Source organism: Musca domestica, unplaced genomic scaffold (genome assembly GCF_030504385.1).
Source record: "Musca domestica strain aabys unplaced genomic scaffold, Musca_domestica.polishedcontigs.V.1.1 11, whole genome shotgun sequence".
Taxonomy (NCBI): Eukaryota; Metazoa; Arthropoda; class Insecta; order Diptera; family Muscidae; genus Musca; species Musca domestica.
Genome location: NW_026712133.1, coordinates 9,338,992 through 9,359,341, shown reverse-complemented (window position 1 = coordinate 9,359,341; position 20,350 = coordinate 9,338,992). Strand labels below are relative to the sequence as shown.

Below are 20,350 nucleotides of genomic sequence, written 5' to 3'. Positions count from 1 at the left end.
CCGAAAGAACCCGCGTTTTATTTGGTACGAGCTGTATTGGGAAATAAAACAACGTCTACACGGGATTAAGTAAAATCCATGAACGTAACAATATAATGAGCTGTCACTGGAATATTTTTAACACCTGTCGGACGAGAGGCTTAGAAATGACAGCAGTCTGAAGTTGGTTGAGGTTTTTTTTTTTGCATGACTTTACCTCCTTGATTGTACCATGACAATAACTATATTTCTCTACCAGCATGTGAACACAAGTAAAACACATTGAAGGTGAGGGTACATAAAACGTTTTTTTTTTTTTGACTGGCTTCTTTGTAGAAGAGGCGGACCGAACCTTAAATACCCTCGACGATTGGGTAAAGAAAACATTTTTATATGAATTCAAACGCGTTTCATTTTAAATCAGTAAGGCCGTTTAGATAATTTAGTTAAACTTTTCAAAAATCCAATAAATTGGTTGGGCCGTGGGCGCCATACAAGAACCGGAACCAATTTAGACAATTTTATAATACGAGAATTGTTATCTATTGCGAGTCTTAAGTACCAAACTTGAAACAATTTCGTAGTGTTCACGGATAAGTGAACATGTTTTTATAATAAAAGAGAATAGCGGGGCTACCTAGTGTAGATGAGAGGGATTTGTTAAACTGGGATCTTCTTAATACAGTCCACATTAAATAAGATAAGAAAATGTGGTGAGCAGACCTTCGAGTTAGGAATAAATAATACAGAATTTTCAATTGCTGCATGTGTTATGGTGGAGTTAGATTATGGGATGTCTTCTTAACTCATACTGATAAGGAAGTGCAGCATGTTTGCTTGCCACAAGTGAGATAGCTACGCATATTTTATGACCTCCCCTAGAATTTATGGCGGCATGGTGCACAGGCATGTGTAGATTTGCATCTCTCTATTTCTCTCTCTCTCTCTCTCTCTCTCTTACACTTTATGCTAGACTAGGTTAAGAAAAATTATCATAAGTAGAACTTAAGAATTATTTTAAATGAATAAAAACAGTGTAGTAACAATAGTAAAACGGTGCATACAATTATTCCGCGTACACGTAGGTTAATGTGAATAGGATTATCAATACAGAATATCAGTGGGTACCGCTACATGTGCGCCATGTGAAAACGTGAACCTAGACATTTAATGTTCTGTCACCAGAGCTAGAACCCATTATGAACTACAAATACCACTTTTTACACAAATCCATGGAAAATGTTGCAAAAATATTGAAAATATCGAATATCGGGAGGTACCGTCATATGGGGGCTATACGAAAACGTGGACTTATATGTACAATGTTCCACCACCGGAGCTGGAACCCATTACGAACTACAAATTTCACTTGGACCGATATATCTCATTTTCAATGCCAACCATCCTAGGCACAATATAAATTGTTGTGTTTTGAAGCTATACGTCAAATAATGTGCACTGTATCGTGATTTCGACAAACAGACGGACATCTTTAAATTGACTTGACTTGAATTTGATGCTGATTATGAATATATACAGGGTGAGATGAAAAAACTGCAACCAATCTCAGACTGCTGTCATTCAAAGCCGCTCGTCCGACAGCTGTTTTATTCCAGTGACAGCTCATTATATTGTTTACAAGCATAAGCATTTTGAAAACACCCGAATTTGAATACTTTCTGGACAATTTTTTTTAATATTGAAAAGAATGCCCACAAATAAACAAATTAAGTTGACATATTAAGACATGAAAATAAAAAAATTGCAAGTATAGAGGTCTACCTGTTTAGTTTGCCATGTCAGAGTCAAAAACCAAATGACCAATCAAAACCAAACTAAACAACTTGTTGCATTGATTTTGAATAAATAATTGTAAACCGAAAAATCAAATCAAAAATCATGTTAAAGAGTAATAAGCATTTTGAAAACACCCGAATTTGAATGTTTTCTGAACAATTTTTTTATTATTGAAAAGAATACACACACATAAACAAATGAAGTTGACATATTAAGCCAGAAAAATAAAAAAATTAAAATCATATGGTAGTTCTGCCCTACCTTGAATTCATTGTACCACGCTCTCACTTATATACTTTGTGGAGTCTACGACGAATAATTAGGGCTGTTACAACCGGAAAGACAAAGTTAAAATGCCCTCCTTTTCAAGGTTGATGGTATATAAATATAATGAAATGAAATACAAACCACAACCGCAAGGCTGTTTTGGAAAACATTTATGTGAGTGTTTTCTAAACCCTGGAGTTGCAACAATAGCCGATCTCCCTATTTTAATATCAAAAAATTGTAGATTCTTGGAGGTTCTGGAGCAGAGCATTAGTGTCAAATTCTATACGACATTACGTGTTTTACCCTTTTTGGGTATAAATTATTTTTACACTTTTTCCACTATAAAATTTCCGGTCAGGGCAATTGTTTTCTGATAATAGCAAAAATCCTTGTTATATTTTACAGAACGTGGTAATAAAGCGACACCGAATTTGTTGATATAGTCGTATTTTTATGTTTTCTAATGAATATGTATATTTTGATTTTAATTTGAAAGGGATGTTGTTTTTTCAGGATTTTCTAGTAATTCCTTGAAGTGTTGCAAGATTTGCACCTACAGCCAAAAACTATGCATTCAAGGGAATGATATGAAAGTTTTTTTTTAAACATTTTGGGAAATGCATTTCGTATTTTCAATTCAGTAATCCAAATTTCATTTTGTACATTTTTGAAATCGAACTAATTTAAGGTGGATATAAAATGGGGCATAACTACTACTTTTAACAACAAACTTAAAGAGGGAACACCAAGGTAGATCTACCTTGGGGAACACATAGAAAAAGTTTTTTGTGCCGCATTAAATCATCGGCTAGCTTCTTCTTAATAGAACAATGGAGCGTATGGTGAATAAGTTGAAGTTGAACTAAGCATGGTAGAAGAATACAGGTAGTTGCATCGACACAGCTGCTGGGACAATGAACTGTCAAACCGATTTTGGAATTGAAAATCTTGAATGAAAAAGTATTGCAATTTGAAAAAATTGTTGAAAAATACATGTCATATATCATGTCAACATATAAAAATTTACTCGAAAGAAAAATAGTTTGACTATGTGATTTCATTTCCATCCGTAATAAAATTTCAATTTCTGGCACTACGTGTTGATAAACATATACACACGTTGAACAACATAAAAAGTGTTTTGCACGTATTTCATATCATTTCGAACGTGAGTTTAAATAAATAATGTTGCGAGATGTTGTATCTTTTACATGAATTCTCGCCTTAAAGCGAGAACACATGAACCAAGTTATTTACTGGCTTAAGTCATCGGCTGGATTGTGTGTAAAACAACAAAGGAATGTGCGGCAAACAAGTACCAATTAGGAGCCAAAATTTCCCTCCTTTGTTCGTTTACGAAGAAGCCAGCCGATGACTTAAAAGTGAAGGTACATAAGCAGCTTAGCATCATGGCTGGACATATTAAAGTAAAATTATAAGGGGAAACGACGGCAGGATTCAAGTGTGGCTCTGGAATCCCTTTATAATATGTCACAAAACATGTCATGCAAAGACTTTAAGCTGCTTATGTACCCACACCTTAAGCCATTCAGAAAAGCGTGTCTCATCTTTAAAACAGTAAAAAAAACCTTCTACCTCTTTATGTACATATGACGAATTTTCTGAATTCAGTAAATACACCACTATGAGGTTCACCGCGATAAAGGAGGTTGTACATAAGGAACGTGGCATCACATCATGCCATACTTACGTTTATAACAACCATAAATCGGTAACTTTGAAACACAAAATTCTCATATAATAGTTGATATAAACGTCACAAATGTTATGCCATGTTTACGTTAGAACTTTTTGTAGGGTTAACCTACTTTGAGAGGATTTATTTGAAGTAAAAGTATTGGATATGACAATTTAAATCCAAATCCAGTTGGTTAACCCTCATATATATAAACGTACTGTTAGGGTGGGAATATATAAAGCGTTTATCTGGCTGGCTTAAGTTATCGGGTGACTTCTTCGGAAATTAACAAAGGAGCCTAGGCCCAAAATCGAACTACGTCCTTAAACTCCTTTGTTCATCTACGAAGAAGCCAGCCGATGACTTAAGCCAGTCAAATATGCACATTATGTATTTCCACCCTCAATATTTTCTAGCAAGTTTTATAAATCAAATCACAGAAAAGTCGACAGCAAATTATCGATTAATCGTCTCGTTTTTTTTACTATAAATTCGATAGTCGACTTGCGAGTTCCTAACGGGCACGTGTTTTATTTAATGTCGTTCTCTACATTTATAACATTTATGGACGTGCTTTGCTACGTTTATTAAAAATGAAGCTAAAGTGTTTTTTCACACGCTTTTTAAATTTTTTAAACGATGGAGGAAATGGTAAGACAATTTAAAGCAAATCAAGGAGTGTTTAAAAAAATGTATTTATTGATGATAACTTTGATAGGGACATCTGATATACAATGACGATTTATCATTGTTCCAAAAATCTGAATGATAATTTAATTAATTTGTGATCTACATAAGATAAGCAACGTCTCAAATGTATTTTCTTTTTTTTTAGAATGTAGTCCCGGTGGAATTCCATGACAAGGAATTGCTATAAAATAGCAGGAATATTGGTAATTTGCTGAATAAAAATTTTCTTGGAAAAGACCAACTCTTGTTCCAAAATGGGCTGAGTAAAAGTCGGAACTGTTGCTTACCGTAGGGACATAAAAAATTTGTTTAACACATCTCAAATGCGCTTGTCGTGGGAAGGCAGGGTAAGATTTCTAACTCGTAGCAGTGAATTGTTTATAAGTGCTTTGATGATAAGCTTGATAGGGACATCTGATATACCATGACTGATTTATCATAGTTCCACTATTTCTGATATCCTCAGCTGCAATTTAAAATTATTGCTTCAATTACAATGTTCTAACAAAAATTAACTTTTTTCGTAGGAATGCTTGGACGATTACACTGTTGGGCCTGAATTAATAATATGCAAAATAAATAAAATAATGTAAGTCATGTAACCATATAACCCATAACACAATATGTACACATTGTTTGATGATACTGCTGATAGGGACATCTGATTTATCGTGATAGATTTATCATATATTCTAATAAAATTCTGAATAACGTGCTCAAAAATGTATATTCATTATTCATGGATAACGTTGAAAAGAAGATTGACATAAATTTCTTCGTTTCAGATGGATGGATCTGGAAGGGATGATGTAAAAATTTTTCTCAAAATCGGACGAGGTAGGTTTTTACGGCAATGCAAATATATTTAGAGATTTGTGATGAAAAATTTGATAGGGACATCTGATTAACAATGACAGATTTATCATGTTTACAAAACTTCTGATTTCTTTTTTTATTACTCTATTTTTGACTAATTATTATGCAACTGAAACTGATCAATTTCTTAGTTTCAGGTAGTTGATTGAAGATGGCACACGAACATGATTTAATCTTGGCATTCAAATCGTTGGATCGTAGAAATGCAAAGTGGAAATGTGTTGGTGTTGGACTTGATGTATATAACACAAGGTGAGTGAGATCTCTGTGCGACACAAAAAATATATTTTTTCTAAACAAGAATGGCTGTATGCTATTTTCGCCCTGGTAATGATGAAAATTTTGATAGGGACATCTGAAACTTAGTGAACGATTTATCTTATGTCTTAAAAATCTGATCATAAATTTCGTGATTTATGTGTAATAATTAATTTTTAGCCCAATATATTAACGTTATTTTTATTTTCAGACGATATAATCAACACTTTCATGGACGTGTTTCCCGCTATAACAAACTTAAATTATTTAATATATAATGTTATAAATATTTTCATATTCTTCGATTGTAAAAAAATGTACGCAAGATTATTCCAAAGAAATATTTAACCAAATAAACATATTGGCTTGCGAATAAAATGTTTCATTTCCTTGTTATGAATATGCAGGCATGTCACAGGAACGAATTCCAAACGAAAGTGCCTCAATTCCGTATTTAGCTTCTGCCATTTTGGTTTCAAACCATTTTGGATTTTGCAAGTGAAATTGTATTTTTTGTATCTTTTTATTTAAAATGATTAGCAAATGTAAATTGTTTCCCAATTGTAAACTAAGTATTGCTGCATCATTTTTTCTTGAAAATCGCTTTTTTTCTTCAAAAATTATTTATTTGTTAAAACTAAGCAATCTGGCCTTACGAATGATAAATTAAGCAAAGATAGATTGATATCGTCGTATTTGAGTGGAAGATCTCAGTTTGTTGTGCACAGGGGTGTTCAGTCTGATGTTTGTGCTGTGCGGTGTGGTGTCCCACAAGGATCTGTGCTTGGCCCTCTGCTTTTATTATGTTCATTAACGACGTTGTGGGGTCTGTGTCTAATTCCAGTTGTGAAGTTTTTATGTATGCGGATGACATTCATGTCTTCTTTAGAAGTGCAGATCTCTTTGAGTTGGAAAATGTGGCAAACACTACTTTGGGATTGCTTTCTATGTGGATCTCCTCTAATGGTTTGTCTGTAAATTGGAATAAAACTGAAGCTGTTCTGTTTAATAGTCCTCGTTATGTTCCTACGCCATGCATCCGTGTTGGCTCCTTTGTGGTTAATGTTGTGGATGAGATGAGATGTTTAGGTGTAGTCATTGACACCAAGCTAAATTTTTCAGCGCATGTTGATTCTTTGCTGTCTCGTGTGCGTTTTCAGATGCGGAGGCTATTTAGTCTTCCAGCTCATTTGCCTCTTAGTGTTAGGATGATGGCTGCCAGATCTTTATTAATGTCTCATGTCAACTATTGTTTGGAAGTCATCTCTGGGGCGAATGCTTGCCTAATTCTGCGCGTACGCAAACTTGTTAACTCTATTGTTAGATATGTGTTTGGGTTGCGCCGTAGTGATCGTGTAACACAGTATGTTATTAAGTTTCTTGGACTGTCCTTTGACAGATATGTTGAATATCGCCTGCTTTTGTGTCATTACAGAATTATGAGGAATGTTAATTCTCCTTTATATAATAAGTTTGTGTTTTGTAGATCATCTCGAAATCCGCAATTGCTGTTTCCAAGATTTTCGTCTGTAGTTGGTGAGAAGCCGTTTGTTGTGAGAGTTGCGAGATTGTGGAATCAGCTCCCTCTGACCCTGAGTAATATTACCTGTTGTTTTGATATGTTTTGAATATTTGTCTGTTCATTGGGTTTCTGGTTGTGGGTTATTTTTTGTTATTTCTTTTTAGTTATTGGCTGGGGGCCATTTTTATGGTTGTTTATTTTCCATGTAGTACATAATTTTATTGTTTTTTTTTTCTCTTTTTAAGAATTTTTTTCCTATACTTGTAGTAACTACATTCGCTCGGTTGGAAACGAGTGATGATTAGCGCTTAAGTGTATTGATGCCTCTTGCCTTTTTCCTCTCTACCTTGCTAAACTGTTGTTCAGCTTGGTAGAGGAGTTGTGTCTGAGGGTCTAAATTTAAATTATTATTAATTTTTTGTATGTATATTACTATTTGTTGATAATTGTTGTTATTTATTTAGTTTTTTTAGATTAATTTGGTTAAAGTCTGTTTTTATACTGTTGTATGTTAAAATAAGATTTTGGCCATGTTGGCTTATTTATATTGAATTGTATGAAATAAATGAAATGAAAAAACAAAATAAAGAAACTCAAAAAAAAGGCATAATGTGCAAAATTGTAAGTATTTTGGAGTTATAAATAACATTTTAATAATTCAGAAGGAATTTATTTATAAGTTAAAACTAAGATTGTTATTAAATGTTCACACTACAAAATTTACTTTTCGTACAAAAAACTTAAACAGAATAATTTTCACAAATTCCACTTCTCAGTTTTGAATCATGTGGCATGTTTTGATTCCTCATTCATACCATGGCTTAATAAGAAAAGTTGCTTAACTTCAAAGAAACGAGGGAAATGCAACACTGTTGCGGACTCTTATAAAATAGACACTTCAACATGCAAAAATTGGTTTTGTTTATTTAACATTTTTCACAAATTACAGTATTGGGGAAAACATGAACGGAATATTGGGTTTTCTCCACAACATTGAATCCGTGATAGAATCCATGAAAAGAGGTTCCCATCTCTGATTTCTGTGTATACAATGGATTTACATATGTACATTTTGACAATGAGAGGTTGCCAAATGAATAATTTTCAAAAAGTTGTAAAAATATGATCGCATGACTTTACCTTATTAATTCGACCATGATACGTTCTTTCATTCCTCTAATGTTGCCAAATTTACATTAAGTAATGAGATTTGCTTAGTTTACTAAATCGATCGGAAACTGAGGAATCTAAAACAAAAACTATCGATTTTGAATTACGGAATTCAAACCATTCCGATGTGACATGTAAATGTGTATTTGTTATTAAAGCGACATTTTTAAAGTTGCAAGCATAGTAAAATTAAGAAGGTAAAGTCATTTCAAATAAGCCTATCCATTTCTCTGCATTTTCTGTAATTTACCTTGTCACATTTCACTACATCTCCCATTTCTGATTTGTGTATGTACAATGGATTTGTAAATAAAAATTTTTACAATGAGATGTTGTCAAATGAATAATTTTGAAAAAAAGTGTAAACATATGATTGCATGGCCTTACCTCCTTCATTCTACCATGGTTGCAAGTTCCCATAAAAATACAATTTCACTTGCAAAATCAATAGTGGTTTAAAACCGAAAAATATTTCGAGTTTTCTTCCATATGTTAACACCGCGCAATATTAGGATTTATTTAGAATCTCCAGTATGAACTCCCGAAGATAATCATATATATTATATATTATATATATATATATATATATATATATATATATATATATATATATATATATATATATATATATATATATATATATATATATATATATATATATATATATATATATATATATATATATAAATCGACTTAAAATTTAACGCTGATCAAGAATATATATACTTTGTTGGGTCTGACATGAGTATTTCGAGGAGTTACAAACGGAATGACAAAGTTAATATACCCTTCATAGTGTGGTGGAGGGTATAAAAATCGGGTCTAAGTACACTCTAGAGTCTCGTAGACTGTACACAGATAACCTCGATTACCTCATTTTATGAATTTGTAAATTTAAAAAGGAAGACTTCCACTAAACCTAATGTTTTAAAATTCAAAAACGGAGATTATGTTAATCATAGCAAAATCGCTCAGGTTTTCAACCACTTGATCACTATCCATATCACTTATTTCGACTTGATCAAGTAAATTTTCGATATTTTCTTGATACAGATATATCTGATGGCTTGCGTAGGTTAAAATCAATAAAGATGGCATTCTTAGCATTATACTAAAATTTTGCTTTACCGCCTTAGCCTACCCCACTAACACTATTGTTTAATATTTTTTTAACATTTGCATACCTTCCCGCTCTTTCTCTGAAAGAAATCTTACTTAATTACTTTACATAAATCAGGTAGTTTATCTAACCCACCCCATTTATAGGGGAATTGCAAAATTAAGTGCAATTCCAAAGCTATTCGAAAAATTAATAAATGATATAATTTCACATAAAGTTGAGCTTATTTTATGTCCTTACCAACATGGTTTTCGGACGAGCTGTAATGGGATTTATCAATGGCATGCAAACTGATACAATCTTCACAGATTTTAGTAAAGCGTTTGATCGTCCCAAACACCAACTTTTACTATATAAACTAAATCAGCTTCAGTAATATGTTATTGTCGTGGATAGCCTCCTATTTAATAGATAGGACACAATTAGTTTTATTAGAAGGTTGTCAATCTAAATCTTTTAAAATGTCATCGGGTGTTCCACAAAACAGTCATCTGGGACCGGTCCTTTTTCTTTTATATATGTAAACGATTTGCCGACTTCAATAAAACATTCACAGTTAGTGTTACAGTAAAATATATTAATTATTATATTATATCAATGGTTAATAAAACAAATGGTGTTTTAGGATTCATAAAAAGGTGGGCTAAAGAATTCTCTGATCCAATCAATTATTTGTATCACTTGTTCGGGCAATACTAGAATATGCTTAAGTTGTATGGGACCCTAATTATGCCATCTACTTTCACAAAATTGAATCGGTGCAAAAACAATTTGTGCGTTTTGTGCTGAGAGATTTTCATTGGAACAGTGGCTTTGCAATACCGCCCTATACTAACAGAAAAGTAGACGTATTTTGTTCAATACCATAATGGCATTTAAAATCTTAAATGGTAGTGTGCCTTCGGACTCGCTTATTTCTTTTTTAAGAATTAATATCCCATTTAGATTAAGCAGGTTTTATCAGTTTTCAAACACTGAACTAATAGTTCAGTTCAATATGGGTGAAACCCATACAGGTAGTCGCATCGACACAGCTGCTGGGACAATGAACTGTCAAACCGATTTTGGAATTGAATTTTTTTAAAAATTCATATAATAACAACCACCAATTTGCGTCGTATAAGAAAACATTTAAAAATATACTTATTTTTGATAAAACATTTTAAAATGTTTGACATATCAATGTTCTCAAGCGTTGATGCATCTACCTATATTCTAGGTGAACCTATAAGTAGCATGTGTCTAGATTTAAATTTTTTGTATGGCATCGTAGATTTTGGTACTAGTATTAGGTGTGTCTGGTTACTTTTCCTGCAGGAATTGTCCAGCAACATCTTTCTGAGAGAGTAAGGTAGTTTTATTCTCTTTTGCATGGAAAATACGAGAAGTAAACAAATGGAAATTAGCAATAAAATAAAAATATGTGCAATAAAAGAAAGATAAATTTGATGTGTTCCCCGGAATCCTTTAAACGTGTTGCTAATGGCGTTTGTCTAAAAATATTGAAAATAGTCTTTTATTTTATTATTACATTTTAATATTTACGTTTTTCACATTTTTCACATTTTGTAACGTGGTTCTCCAAAAACGATTAGTCTTGCTAATCCCACAAAAATATTTTTAAATTCAAAGCACAAAAATAAATAAACAAACAATAAAAAAACACCTAATTGAATGTAGAAATTTGTCCAGCAAGAGTTTGCAACCTCTCACTGAAAGAACTGTCAAAATTTCTCTCTCCGACCGCTCTCTTTTGCAGAAGTCTCAGGTTAACAGACGACTTTCAACAACAATTTGTAACCAGACACACCTAATGTTTCCTAAATTAAAACTAACGAAAATAAAAATGAACTAACGGGTTGAAAGTAAAAATTTGTGGGTCCCTGTTTTCGGCTCTAAATTTACTTTTAAGAAAAGTTATTTATTTGTCACACTATCTAAGGAATTGGCAAACTAAAATTAGGTAAATTAACAGGCATACTTAAAGGTTAAATTGGTTTACAAGCGACTCTAGCATTCGCCGGGCTGAGAGGACAGCGAAAGTCAGATTCAAGTATTTAGAGAGCTACACCATGCAAGATCTTACCCAGATTTGACAAAAGACAGACAGTACTAAAATTTACTTTTGTGACGTAGACGCCCGAAAATTTCAAAACAATGCCGCCGAATAGAGACGTCTGTTTATTTTTTTATTTATTTATTTTCAATTAATACAGTTACCCATGGCTCAATAAGGAAGGTCGCTCAACTTCAAATAAACTAGAAAAATGCCACTCTGTGCTGGAGTCTTATAGTGTCAAATAGACTTTTAAATATGCAACAGTTGGTTTTGTTTATTTTTAATTTTTTTACAAAATGTTTGTATTGGGGAAACAAGAATGGAATTTTGGAGTTATTCCACAAAATTGAATCTAAAATGGCAGGGCAATACAGTGTTTCCCATTTACGTCGAAACTATGCTTTTATGTTGCAACCGAATTTAAAATAATTTCAAATGATTGTATTTTTTATTTAAAACAATACACAAAATATTGTTACGTTCTTGGATTTTACTTAATCCCGTGTAGACGTTGTTTTATTTCCCAGTACAGCTCGTACCAAATAAAACGCGGGTTCTTTCGGATTACGATTATTACAATGATTTTATTCACACAACTTTACTTTGCACTTTACTTTACTCGACGGTTTCAATTCGCGATCTGATTCACAACTGACTAACTGCCTTTCCATTTCCCCTATTTATATGAGCCTCGCCTGTCGCTACAGAAGTTTCTAGACGATCTGGTAACGCCTAGATTACGAACAATCTACCAATGCAACGAACACATACAAACTTACATTGAGTGAACAATAACAACAACACATACAAACTTACATTGAGTGAACAATAACAACAACACATACACAGGCGAGGGGGTAACAAAGAAAGAGGAATTAAGCGATCATCAATGATGACGTTTAACAAGAATTGTACGTCAGCAACAAAATAGAAAATGAAAGAGGAAATGGAAGGATGTAGAAAAATCTATACAGTAGTTGTTGTTGTGAAGTTATTCAAATAAACTGCGTAGTAGAAATTTACGTTACAATTCAAATTCTTAAATTAACGGAATTCATCTAAATTAACTTAAATCTAAAGTTATATTCGTAACATTGCCCCCCGTTTAAGCCTGTTCGTCCCGAATAGGCACAGTTCCCGTTCCGTAGGGGGTCAGCCGCTCCAAATGTACAACTTTCATCTTCGACCTGGGACTGTCGCTCCTCTGGATGCGATAAACGACGTCATTTATTTTCGTGACAATCTTGTAGGGTCCTTCCCAGTGCGTTTGTAATTTGGGGCATAGTCCTTTCTTTCGTTGTGGGTTGAACAATAGTACCAGTTGCCCTTCTTGAAACCCATCGGTATTTGCCGCTCGATCGTACCTTGCCTTCATGCGGTTGCTAACCATTTTTATTCGATGTCGGACTGCATCGTGGACTTTACTAAAAGAGTTTTGACTGTCTTCATCTTGGTTCACATCGTCGTTTGGGGTAGCACCGAATATCAAATCGCCAGGTAGCTTTAATTCATTTCCGAACAGAACTTTGGCTGGGGTCCGGGATGTGGAATCATGAATGGCCGATCTATAAGCCAGTAAAAACTTGGGTATATGCTCATCCCAGTCTCGTTGGCCACTGTCCACCACTTTCCGTAAATGTTCTTCTAGGGTGCGATTGAATCTTTCCACCATGCCATCTGATTGTGGATGTAGGGGCGTCGTTCTGGTTTTCTTGATTCCGTAGGAGTCACACATTTCCTTGAAGATCGCTGATTCAAAATTCCTCCCTTGATCGGAATGAACCTCAGATGGAACACCATAGCGACAAATCCAATTTCTGCTGAACACATCCACAATTGTCCTGGCTTCTTGATTTGGGATAGCATAAACCTCTGGCCATTTACTGAAGTAATCCATGACCACTAAGACATACCGGTTCCCAGAGTCGCTTGTTGGGAACGGTCCAGCTACATCCATTGCGATTCTTTCAAAAGGGGCTCCTGAATTATACTGCTGCATGTAGCCTCGACTCTTCCGTGTTGGACCTTTAGCTCTTATGCACCTTTCACAATTGGCGATCCAGTCAGCAATGGATTTTTGACAGCCGACCCAGTAGAATCTCTGCTTTACCTTTTCAGCGGTTTTTGCTATGCCAAGATGTCCTCCACTTGGCCCATCGTGAAACTCCGACAAGACATCTCTTATTTTGGAGTCTGGGACGACGATCAAGTTCCGGTGAGATTCACCGTCCTCACTTTCCCATTTGCGATATAGGCAACCATCTATTATAAGTAGACTGTCCCACTGGATTTTAAAAGAGGGCTTTCGGAGGTAATTTCTTTGCGACTAGGTCGTTTGCCCGTTTCTATGGCCGAAATTACTTTGCCCAGAATGGGATCTCTTCGTTGTTCCGTCGACCAATCTTCACCCGACTCAAATTGCAATAGTCGGACATCAACGATATTCTCTTTATTCTCAGCCCTTGAGCAGTGCTTGCATTCTACTTTGCATGGCCGACGAGACAGGGCATCAGCATTACCGTGTTTTCCGCCTTTTCTGTGCTCGATTCTGAAGTCATAACTCTGGAGCCTCTCGATCCAACGGGCTAGTTGACCTTCCGGATTCTTAAACTGCAGCAACCATTGGAGAGCAGCGTGGTCGGTCCTCAGCAGGAAATGCTGGCCATATAGGTATTTGTGGAAGTGTTTAACGCACTCAAGGACAGCAAGCAGCTCTCTCCTCGTCACACAGTAATTCCTCTCAGGTTTCGACAATGTCCGGCTGTAGTACCCGATGACTTTTTCCTGTCCGTCGATTTCCTGGGAAAGGACGCCACCGATGCCGCACGCACTTGCGTCTGTGTCCAGAACAAACTTACCGCCAGGTATAGGGTATGCCAAAATGGGGGCTCTGCATAGCATGTCTTTGAGCTTTCTGAATGCCTCCTCCTGGTCGTTGCCCCACTGAAACCTCTGGCCTTTTTGCGTCAAACGGTGTAGAAAGGCGGCGATGTTGGCAAAATTTTGGACAAATCGACGGTAGTATGTGCAGAGACCCAGAAAGCTTCGCAGCTCATGGAGATTTCGGGGCTGCGGCCAATCTCTGACGGCTTGAATTTTCTCCTTATCCGTCGATATGCCCTCCGGCGTCACGTGGTGCCCCAGGAACTTCACCTCTCGTTGGAAGAGACTGCACTTCTTTGGGTTCAGCTTGAGGCCTGAAGACGAAAGCTGCTGTAGAACATCCTTTAAGTTCTTGATGTGTTCGTCGAAGTTGCGTCCCATGACTATGATGTCATCCAGGTATATGAGGCACGACTTCCACTGCAGCCCTTTTAACACACGCTCCATCAGCCTTTCAAATGTAGCCGGGGCGTTGCAGAGTCCGAATGGCATGACATTGAACTGCCAGAGACCCCCATTTACGCCAAACGCTGTTTTCTCCTTATCTTTCTCGGCGATCTCTACTTGCCAGTACCCACTCTGCAGGTCGAGGGTGGAGAACCATGACGTCACGGCTAATGTGTCCAATGTGTCGTCGATTCTTGGGAGCGGATAGCTGTCTTTCTTGGTGACATCATTCAACTTTCTGTAGTCCACACAAAATCGGGTGCTTCCGTCTTTCTTCTTGACCAAGACCACTGGGGAGCACCATGGACTTGACGATGGTTCTATTACACCACTCTTTTCCATTTCACTTATCAGCTTCTGAACCTCGTCTCTTTTTGCCAGGGGAACACTTCTTGGAGGCTGTTTAATGGGTCTCGCGTCTGCTGTATTGATTTCATGCTTCACCACTGATGTTCTTCCTTGGTGCTCTTTTGTCAACGCAAAGGTAGAGGCATATTTCCATAATAGCTGCTTAGCCTTGTTCCTCTCGGAAGGTGATAATTGGTGTGTCCACTCTTTTATGTAGCCGTCGAGGTGCTTCTTCTCCATGGCAGCTGGCTTTTCGGTGCTAGTTTCCAAATTAACTACAGCTTCAGCTGGTGTGCATTGTCCAACATCGGAAAATTGGCAAATTTGCTCTTGCTTGTTTGACAGGTTCAAAACTCTAACAGGAATTAATCCGTCCTTGTTGCTTTTCACCAGGGCATTCGCTATTAGGATGTTACTGCTTCTGTTTTCTGCTGGTTCCACCACCCACAACTTCTCGGCTCCACAATCTCCATTCATTGGTACCCATATTATTGCTTCGGCACAGGGCGGTATTATCTCTGGATGGTCCGTGGTCAGACGTCTAATGGGTGTACTTTCATCGTAGCCCACGTTTAACGGAATTTCGACGTTAGACCAGGTCATCACACGTTCTTTCATATCCAGATTGATACCAAAGGCAATCATAAAATCTGCGCCTATTATCACTTCGTCTACGATATCGGCAACTATAAACTCGTAATTCTCCGATTTATTGGCAATAGTTAGTCTCAGGGTAATCTTGCCGTGTACTGCCGCGGGCTCCCCCGTTGCTGTGCGCAGTCTGACTCCATTAAGTTGCGTTATTTTTCCCTTTACCAGATCTGATCTTACGATGGACTTTGATGCGCCAGTATCTAACGTCAGAACTCGCTTATCACCATTGATGTACCCAGTTGTTTTTAGGTTGTGACTTTCCTGTTGTACTATTGCTATGGAGATTGTGGGGCCATCGTCGATGGGAGCCAGTTCATGTGACTCATTGGTGGACTGTTGGGCCATTCTTCTACCATCTTTCGTTGGAGGTGGTGACGATGACCTGGATCGTTTGCGCTTAGCTCTGCATTCGCGCGCAATATGACCTGCTTTATCGCAGTTGTAGCATCTAACCCTGGGCTTAGTCATCCCAACTAACTTTGTCTCTTCTATTACTCGCCTCATGGCGTCTTCGATCGAGTTAACGAGAGATTTGGGTTCGCAACCTTCGGTCTCCAGTTGGCGAATCTTGTGGGTCTGGGGCTTAACAACTATTCTTGCCGTCTCTTGGGCAAGGGCAAACGACACAGTTTCGGAAAATGATGCTTTTGGTGACGCATATGTTGCATACTTAATCTCAGGGTCACGTATGCCATTCACAAAGGTTTCGATTTTCATACGGTCCAGCAATGGGTGATCCTCTCCTGGATACGTCATTAGCACCAAACGTTCCACCTCAGCTGCAAAGTCTTGTAACGTCTCGTTTGCCCTCTGCACTCTTCCCCTTAATTTCATAAGGTAGATGTTTCGTTTATGTTCGCCACCGTACTTACGTTCCAGTGCAGCAATAACATCTTCATAGTTGTTTCTAGAAGCGACAGGAATACTCTGTATAACATCAGCAGCACTGCCCTTCAATGCCAGAAGTAGTGCAACCGCTTTGTCGCTGTCGTTCCACGAATTTCTAGAAGCCACTGTCTCGAACTGTAACTTGAAAACATTGAATGACGTAGAGCCGTCGAATACAGGAGGTTTGATTTTTAGTGTGTTATCAGGAACTCGCACCGGACCACCTTTGATTTCCAGTTCCGAAATTTTCTTCTCCAGATTTGTAACACTATGGTCGTGGGACAGAAATTTCTCGTCAACCGACTGTACTTTCTTATCCAACTCTTTAATTTGGACCTCCACGGTTTCCATTCTCCTTCCAATAACTTCTGTAATGTACTCGAGTTTCTCGTTCGTTATTCTCGAATTTTCTTCGAACCTTCTGAAATTTTCCTCAAACATTTTGGCTAGCATTTCTCTGAAATCGTCACCCCTGGCAGCTACTGACGAGACTTCCCCACCGTTGGATTCGCCCATTTCCGATAAATCCACTTCATCCTTACTGTCAAACTCATATGTATCGATGTTCATACCACGGCGCTCGAACTCATCCAACAGACGTTTTTGTAGTTCAGCCTTGTTGCCAGTAGAGGACAATTCCAATTTATTAAGTTCCTTCTTCAAGTCTTCCACTCGTAGATCCTTAAACTTCATCGTAGTATTATCGTAATCCCACTTCTGACACCAATTGTTACGTTCTTGGATTTTACTTAATCCCGTGTAGACGTTGTTTTATTTCCCAGTACAGCTCGTACCAAATAAAACGCGGGTTCTTTCGGATTACGATTATTACAATGATTTTATTCACACAACTTTACTTTGCACTTTACTTTACTCGACGGTTTCAATTCGCGATCTGATTCACAACTGAATAACTGCCTTTCCATTTCCCCTATTTATATGAGCCTCGCCTGTCGCTACAGAAGTTTCTAGACGATCTGGTAACGCCTAGATTACGAACAATCTACCAATGCAACGAACACATACAAACTTACATTGAGTGAACAACAACACATACAAACTTACATTGAGTGAACAATAACAACAACACATACACAGGCGAGGGGGTAACAAAGAAAGAGGAATTAAGCGATCATCAATGATGACGTTTAACAAGAATTGTACGTCAGCAACAAAATAGAAAATGAAAGAGGAAATGGAAGGATGTAGAAAAATCTATACAGTAGTTGTTGTTGTGAAGTTATTCAAATAAACTGCGTAGTAGAAATTTACGTTACAATTCAAATTCTTAAATTAACGGAATTCATCTAAATTAACTTAAATCTAAAGTTATATTCGTAACAATATGTATATGTTTTGAAAGGATGAGGGCACCAAAAGAAAAAAAGTTGTATTTATGGGGTAACTTTGTTCTACCTTTTGTAATTGTGCCATGCAGTTACCTATCCCATATGGCCATGGACTGTTCCAAAGACTTCTGTACATGACTATATGTGTATATATTTTTTATCTTCTAGACTACATCTTTTGTATTTAGTATTTTTGGAAAATGTGACGAATATAAACGAATAAGTGTGTATGGGACAGAAAAATAGAATAAAGTTAGTCACACCCATGGTAGAATGAAATCAGAGCCAAATTAATTTTAAATCCATTTAATTTTTTAATCCATTTATTTTTATAGATATTTTTAAATATTTTTGACATATCAATGTTGCCCAGTGTTGATATATCTACCTGTATTCTTCTACCAGGTGCAAACCATGGTAGAATTAAGCATGGTACAATAAGGAGGTAGAAAAGTTTCGTAAAACTAGAGAAATACAGCCCTGAGGCTATGATCGCTTCCTGTCGTAATTACTCAAAATTATATGCAACAAGTTGTTTTTATTTATTTCGTATTATTTGTTTATTTTTAAAATGAGTCAAATTGCGCGAAAGATGAATGAAATGATTGGATGTCCTCCAAAAAATATGATCCTAAGTGATCAGTCGATCAACTCATTAATGCGCGCCCCACAATTAAAGTTTCTTCCAATCATTGAAAACGAACGTTTGCGATTGATTTCGATCACTCATTTTGCCGGAAATATATTGTCGATCGGACTTAGCATGGCAGAAGAATACAGGTAGATGCATCAACGCTTGGGAGCATTGATATGTCAAAAAAAAATTAAATGTTTTTTCAAATATAAGTAGATTTTTATATACTTTCATATACTACGTCATTCGGAGGCTATTATAATTCGCGTTTTCAACAATTTTTACAAATTTAAATAATTTTTCATTCAACATTTTCAATTCCAAAATTGGTTTGACAGTTCATTGTCCAAACAGCTTTGTCGACGCGTCTACCTATATTCTTCTACCATGGGACTTAGGAATCTTTCTTGGCTCGTTTTGCCTCTTACAGACAAATGCATAAATCTGATACCACAATGCAGTGTAAGTTAAAAAAAAAAGTTATATATATATATGTACATACCTGGTCAGTGGCTTCGCCCGAACATCGTGACAACAGAGCCAACATAGCTGTATGGGAGAACAAGAGGGCGAAACATATCTGGAGAATATTCAATGACATCTCCAGCTGTGTTGTAATTTGAACAAAGAGGTTGTAAGTTGTTGTTGTAATCGAATAGAACGAGTATCCCATGTAGACGACCAATATTAGACTGCAACTCTCGTTGACGGATTTATAAAGGCGCAGCAACTTATTGTACATGCGAAAGGCAAAGAGAGAATCTTCCGGAAAACTGCTCATAGGAGGCGGCAATGTCGCCTGATCCTTAGTTGGTATGCGAGTACGAAATCTTCGCGTCTTCTGTTGTTCCTTGTAAGTGTAACCGTTGATAATGGAATTCAGATAGGCGAAGCGGACAGATAACAATCGCAACAATATCGACGAATAAACAATGAATATAGACGACAAGGCATTTTGAATGGAGTACACACTAATGATGACGTATGACGTGACAGTTAATGGTTCGTTTATTAGCAAAATCTTCAGGAGAACAATGTACCACTGAAAAATCAAAATAAGGATGATGAACTTAACAGCAAAGCCACAATCGTTGACAATGGTGGCCGAAAATTGTTGTTGTATTTCTTCGTCCACTTTAAGCGTTTCGTTCAGTATCTTTAGAAATGCTTTGGAGTTCTTTGAGCATACAACGACGGTGGTAGTATATGTGACGATACACAACAGAATTTCTATCCAATAGTTGATGTTGTCCGTTTCGCGATACGAATAGAAAAGTTGATTGGAGCCCCCAGTGAACAACATGTACATGTTGAAAATAGTCATCGCATGCACCATAAAATGTATTGCAATGGAATATATTCGATTTAGGATTTTAGGCGGACCCAGCTCATAGGCGGTCAATGTTACATAGAGTGGCATCAATCCAGTGGCCTTCAGGATGACGAGTATGCTTGTAATGTCATTGAGAAAAGTTTTCGATTTTGGGCTACTGCCCATGGAATCGTCCAAGACAATTTCATCGTTCTCTCTTTGTAGTGTCGGTGATTGTTTAATTTTCGATCCTTTCATGCTAACACTTAGCGGTCCGGGGCACATGATGTGTTCGGCGTAGTGAAGTATCCTTTAATGTTGAATTCAATTAACTGTCTACGTTCTAGAGATACCCTTAAGTGTAGAGTAGATTAGAATAATGTATTGTATTGGGA

General features: G+C 36.6%; 1 protein-coding gene, 1 long non-coding RNA gene and 1 other non-coding gene across 4 annotated transcripts in view; 2 read left to right on the top strand and 1 right to left on the bottom strand.

Moving 5' to 3' along the window:
- Positions 1-20,350, bottom strand: part of LOC101887466 (gustatory and pheromone receptor 32a) — a 27,740-nt gene extending 7,390 nt beyond the window's left edge. The window contains exon 1 of the mRNA XM_005186796.4: positions 19,146-20,350. Within this exon, the coding sequence (XP_005186853.2) occupies positions 19,146-20,240 (1,095 nt within the window). The 5' untranslated portion in view covers positions 20,241-20,350. The remainder of the gene's footprint in view (positions 1-19,145) is intronic.
- On the top strand, positions 4,237-7,511 carry LOC101900615 (uncharacterized). Of its 2 annotated transcripts, none has more exons than XR_002194900.2 (6): positions 4,237-4,396; positions 4,581-4,638; positions 4,963-5,024; positions 5,221-5,272; positions 5,443-5,563; positions 5,781-7,511. It is a non-coding gene; the product is annotated as an uncharacterized LOC101900615 (long non-coding RNA). The 2 variants fall into 2 exon arrangements; XR_891639.3 differs by having other exon boundaries at positions 4,581-4,782; positions 5,781-7,494.
- LOC131807110 (small nucleolar RNA Me28S-Cm2645) lies at positions 5,305-5,381 on the top strand. The gene has a single exon (XR_009344291.1). It is a non-coding gene; the product is annotated as a small nucleolar RNA Me28S-Cm2645 (small nucleolar RNA).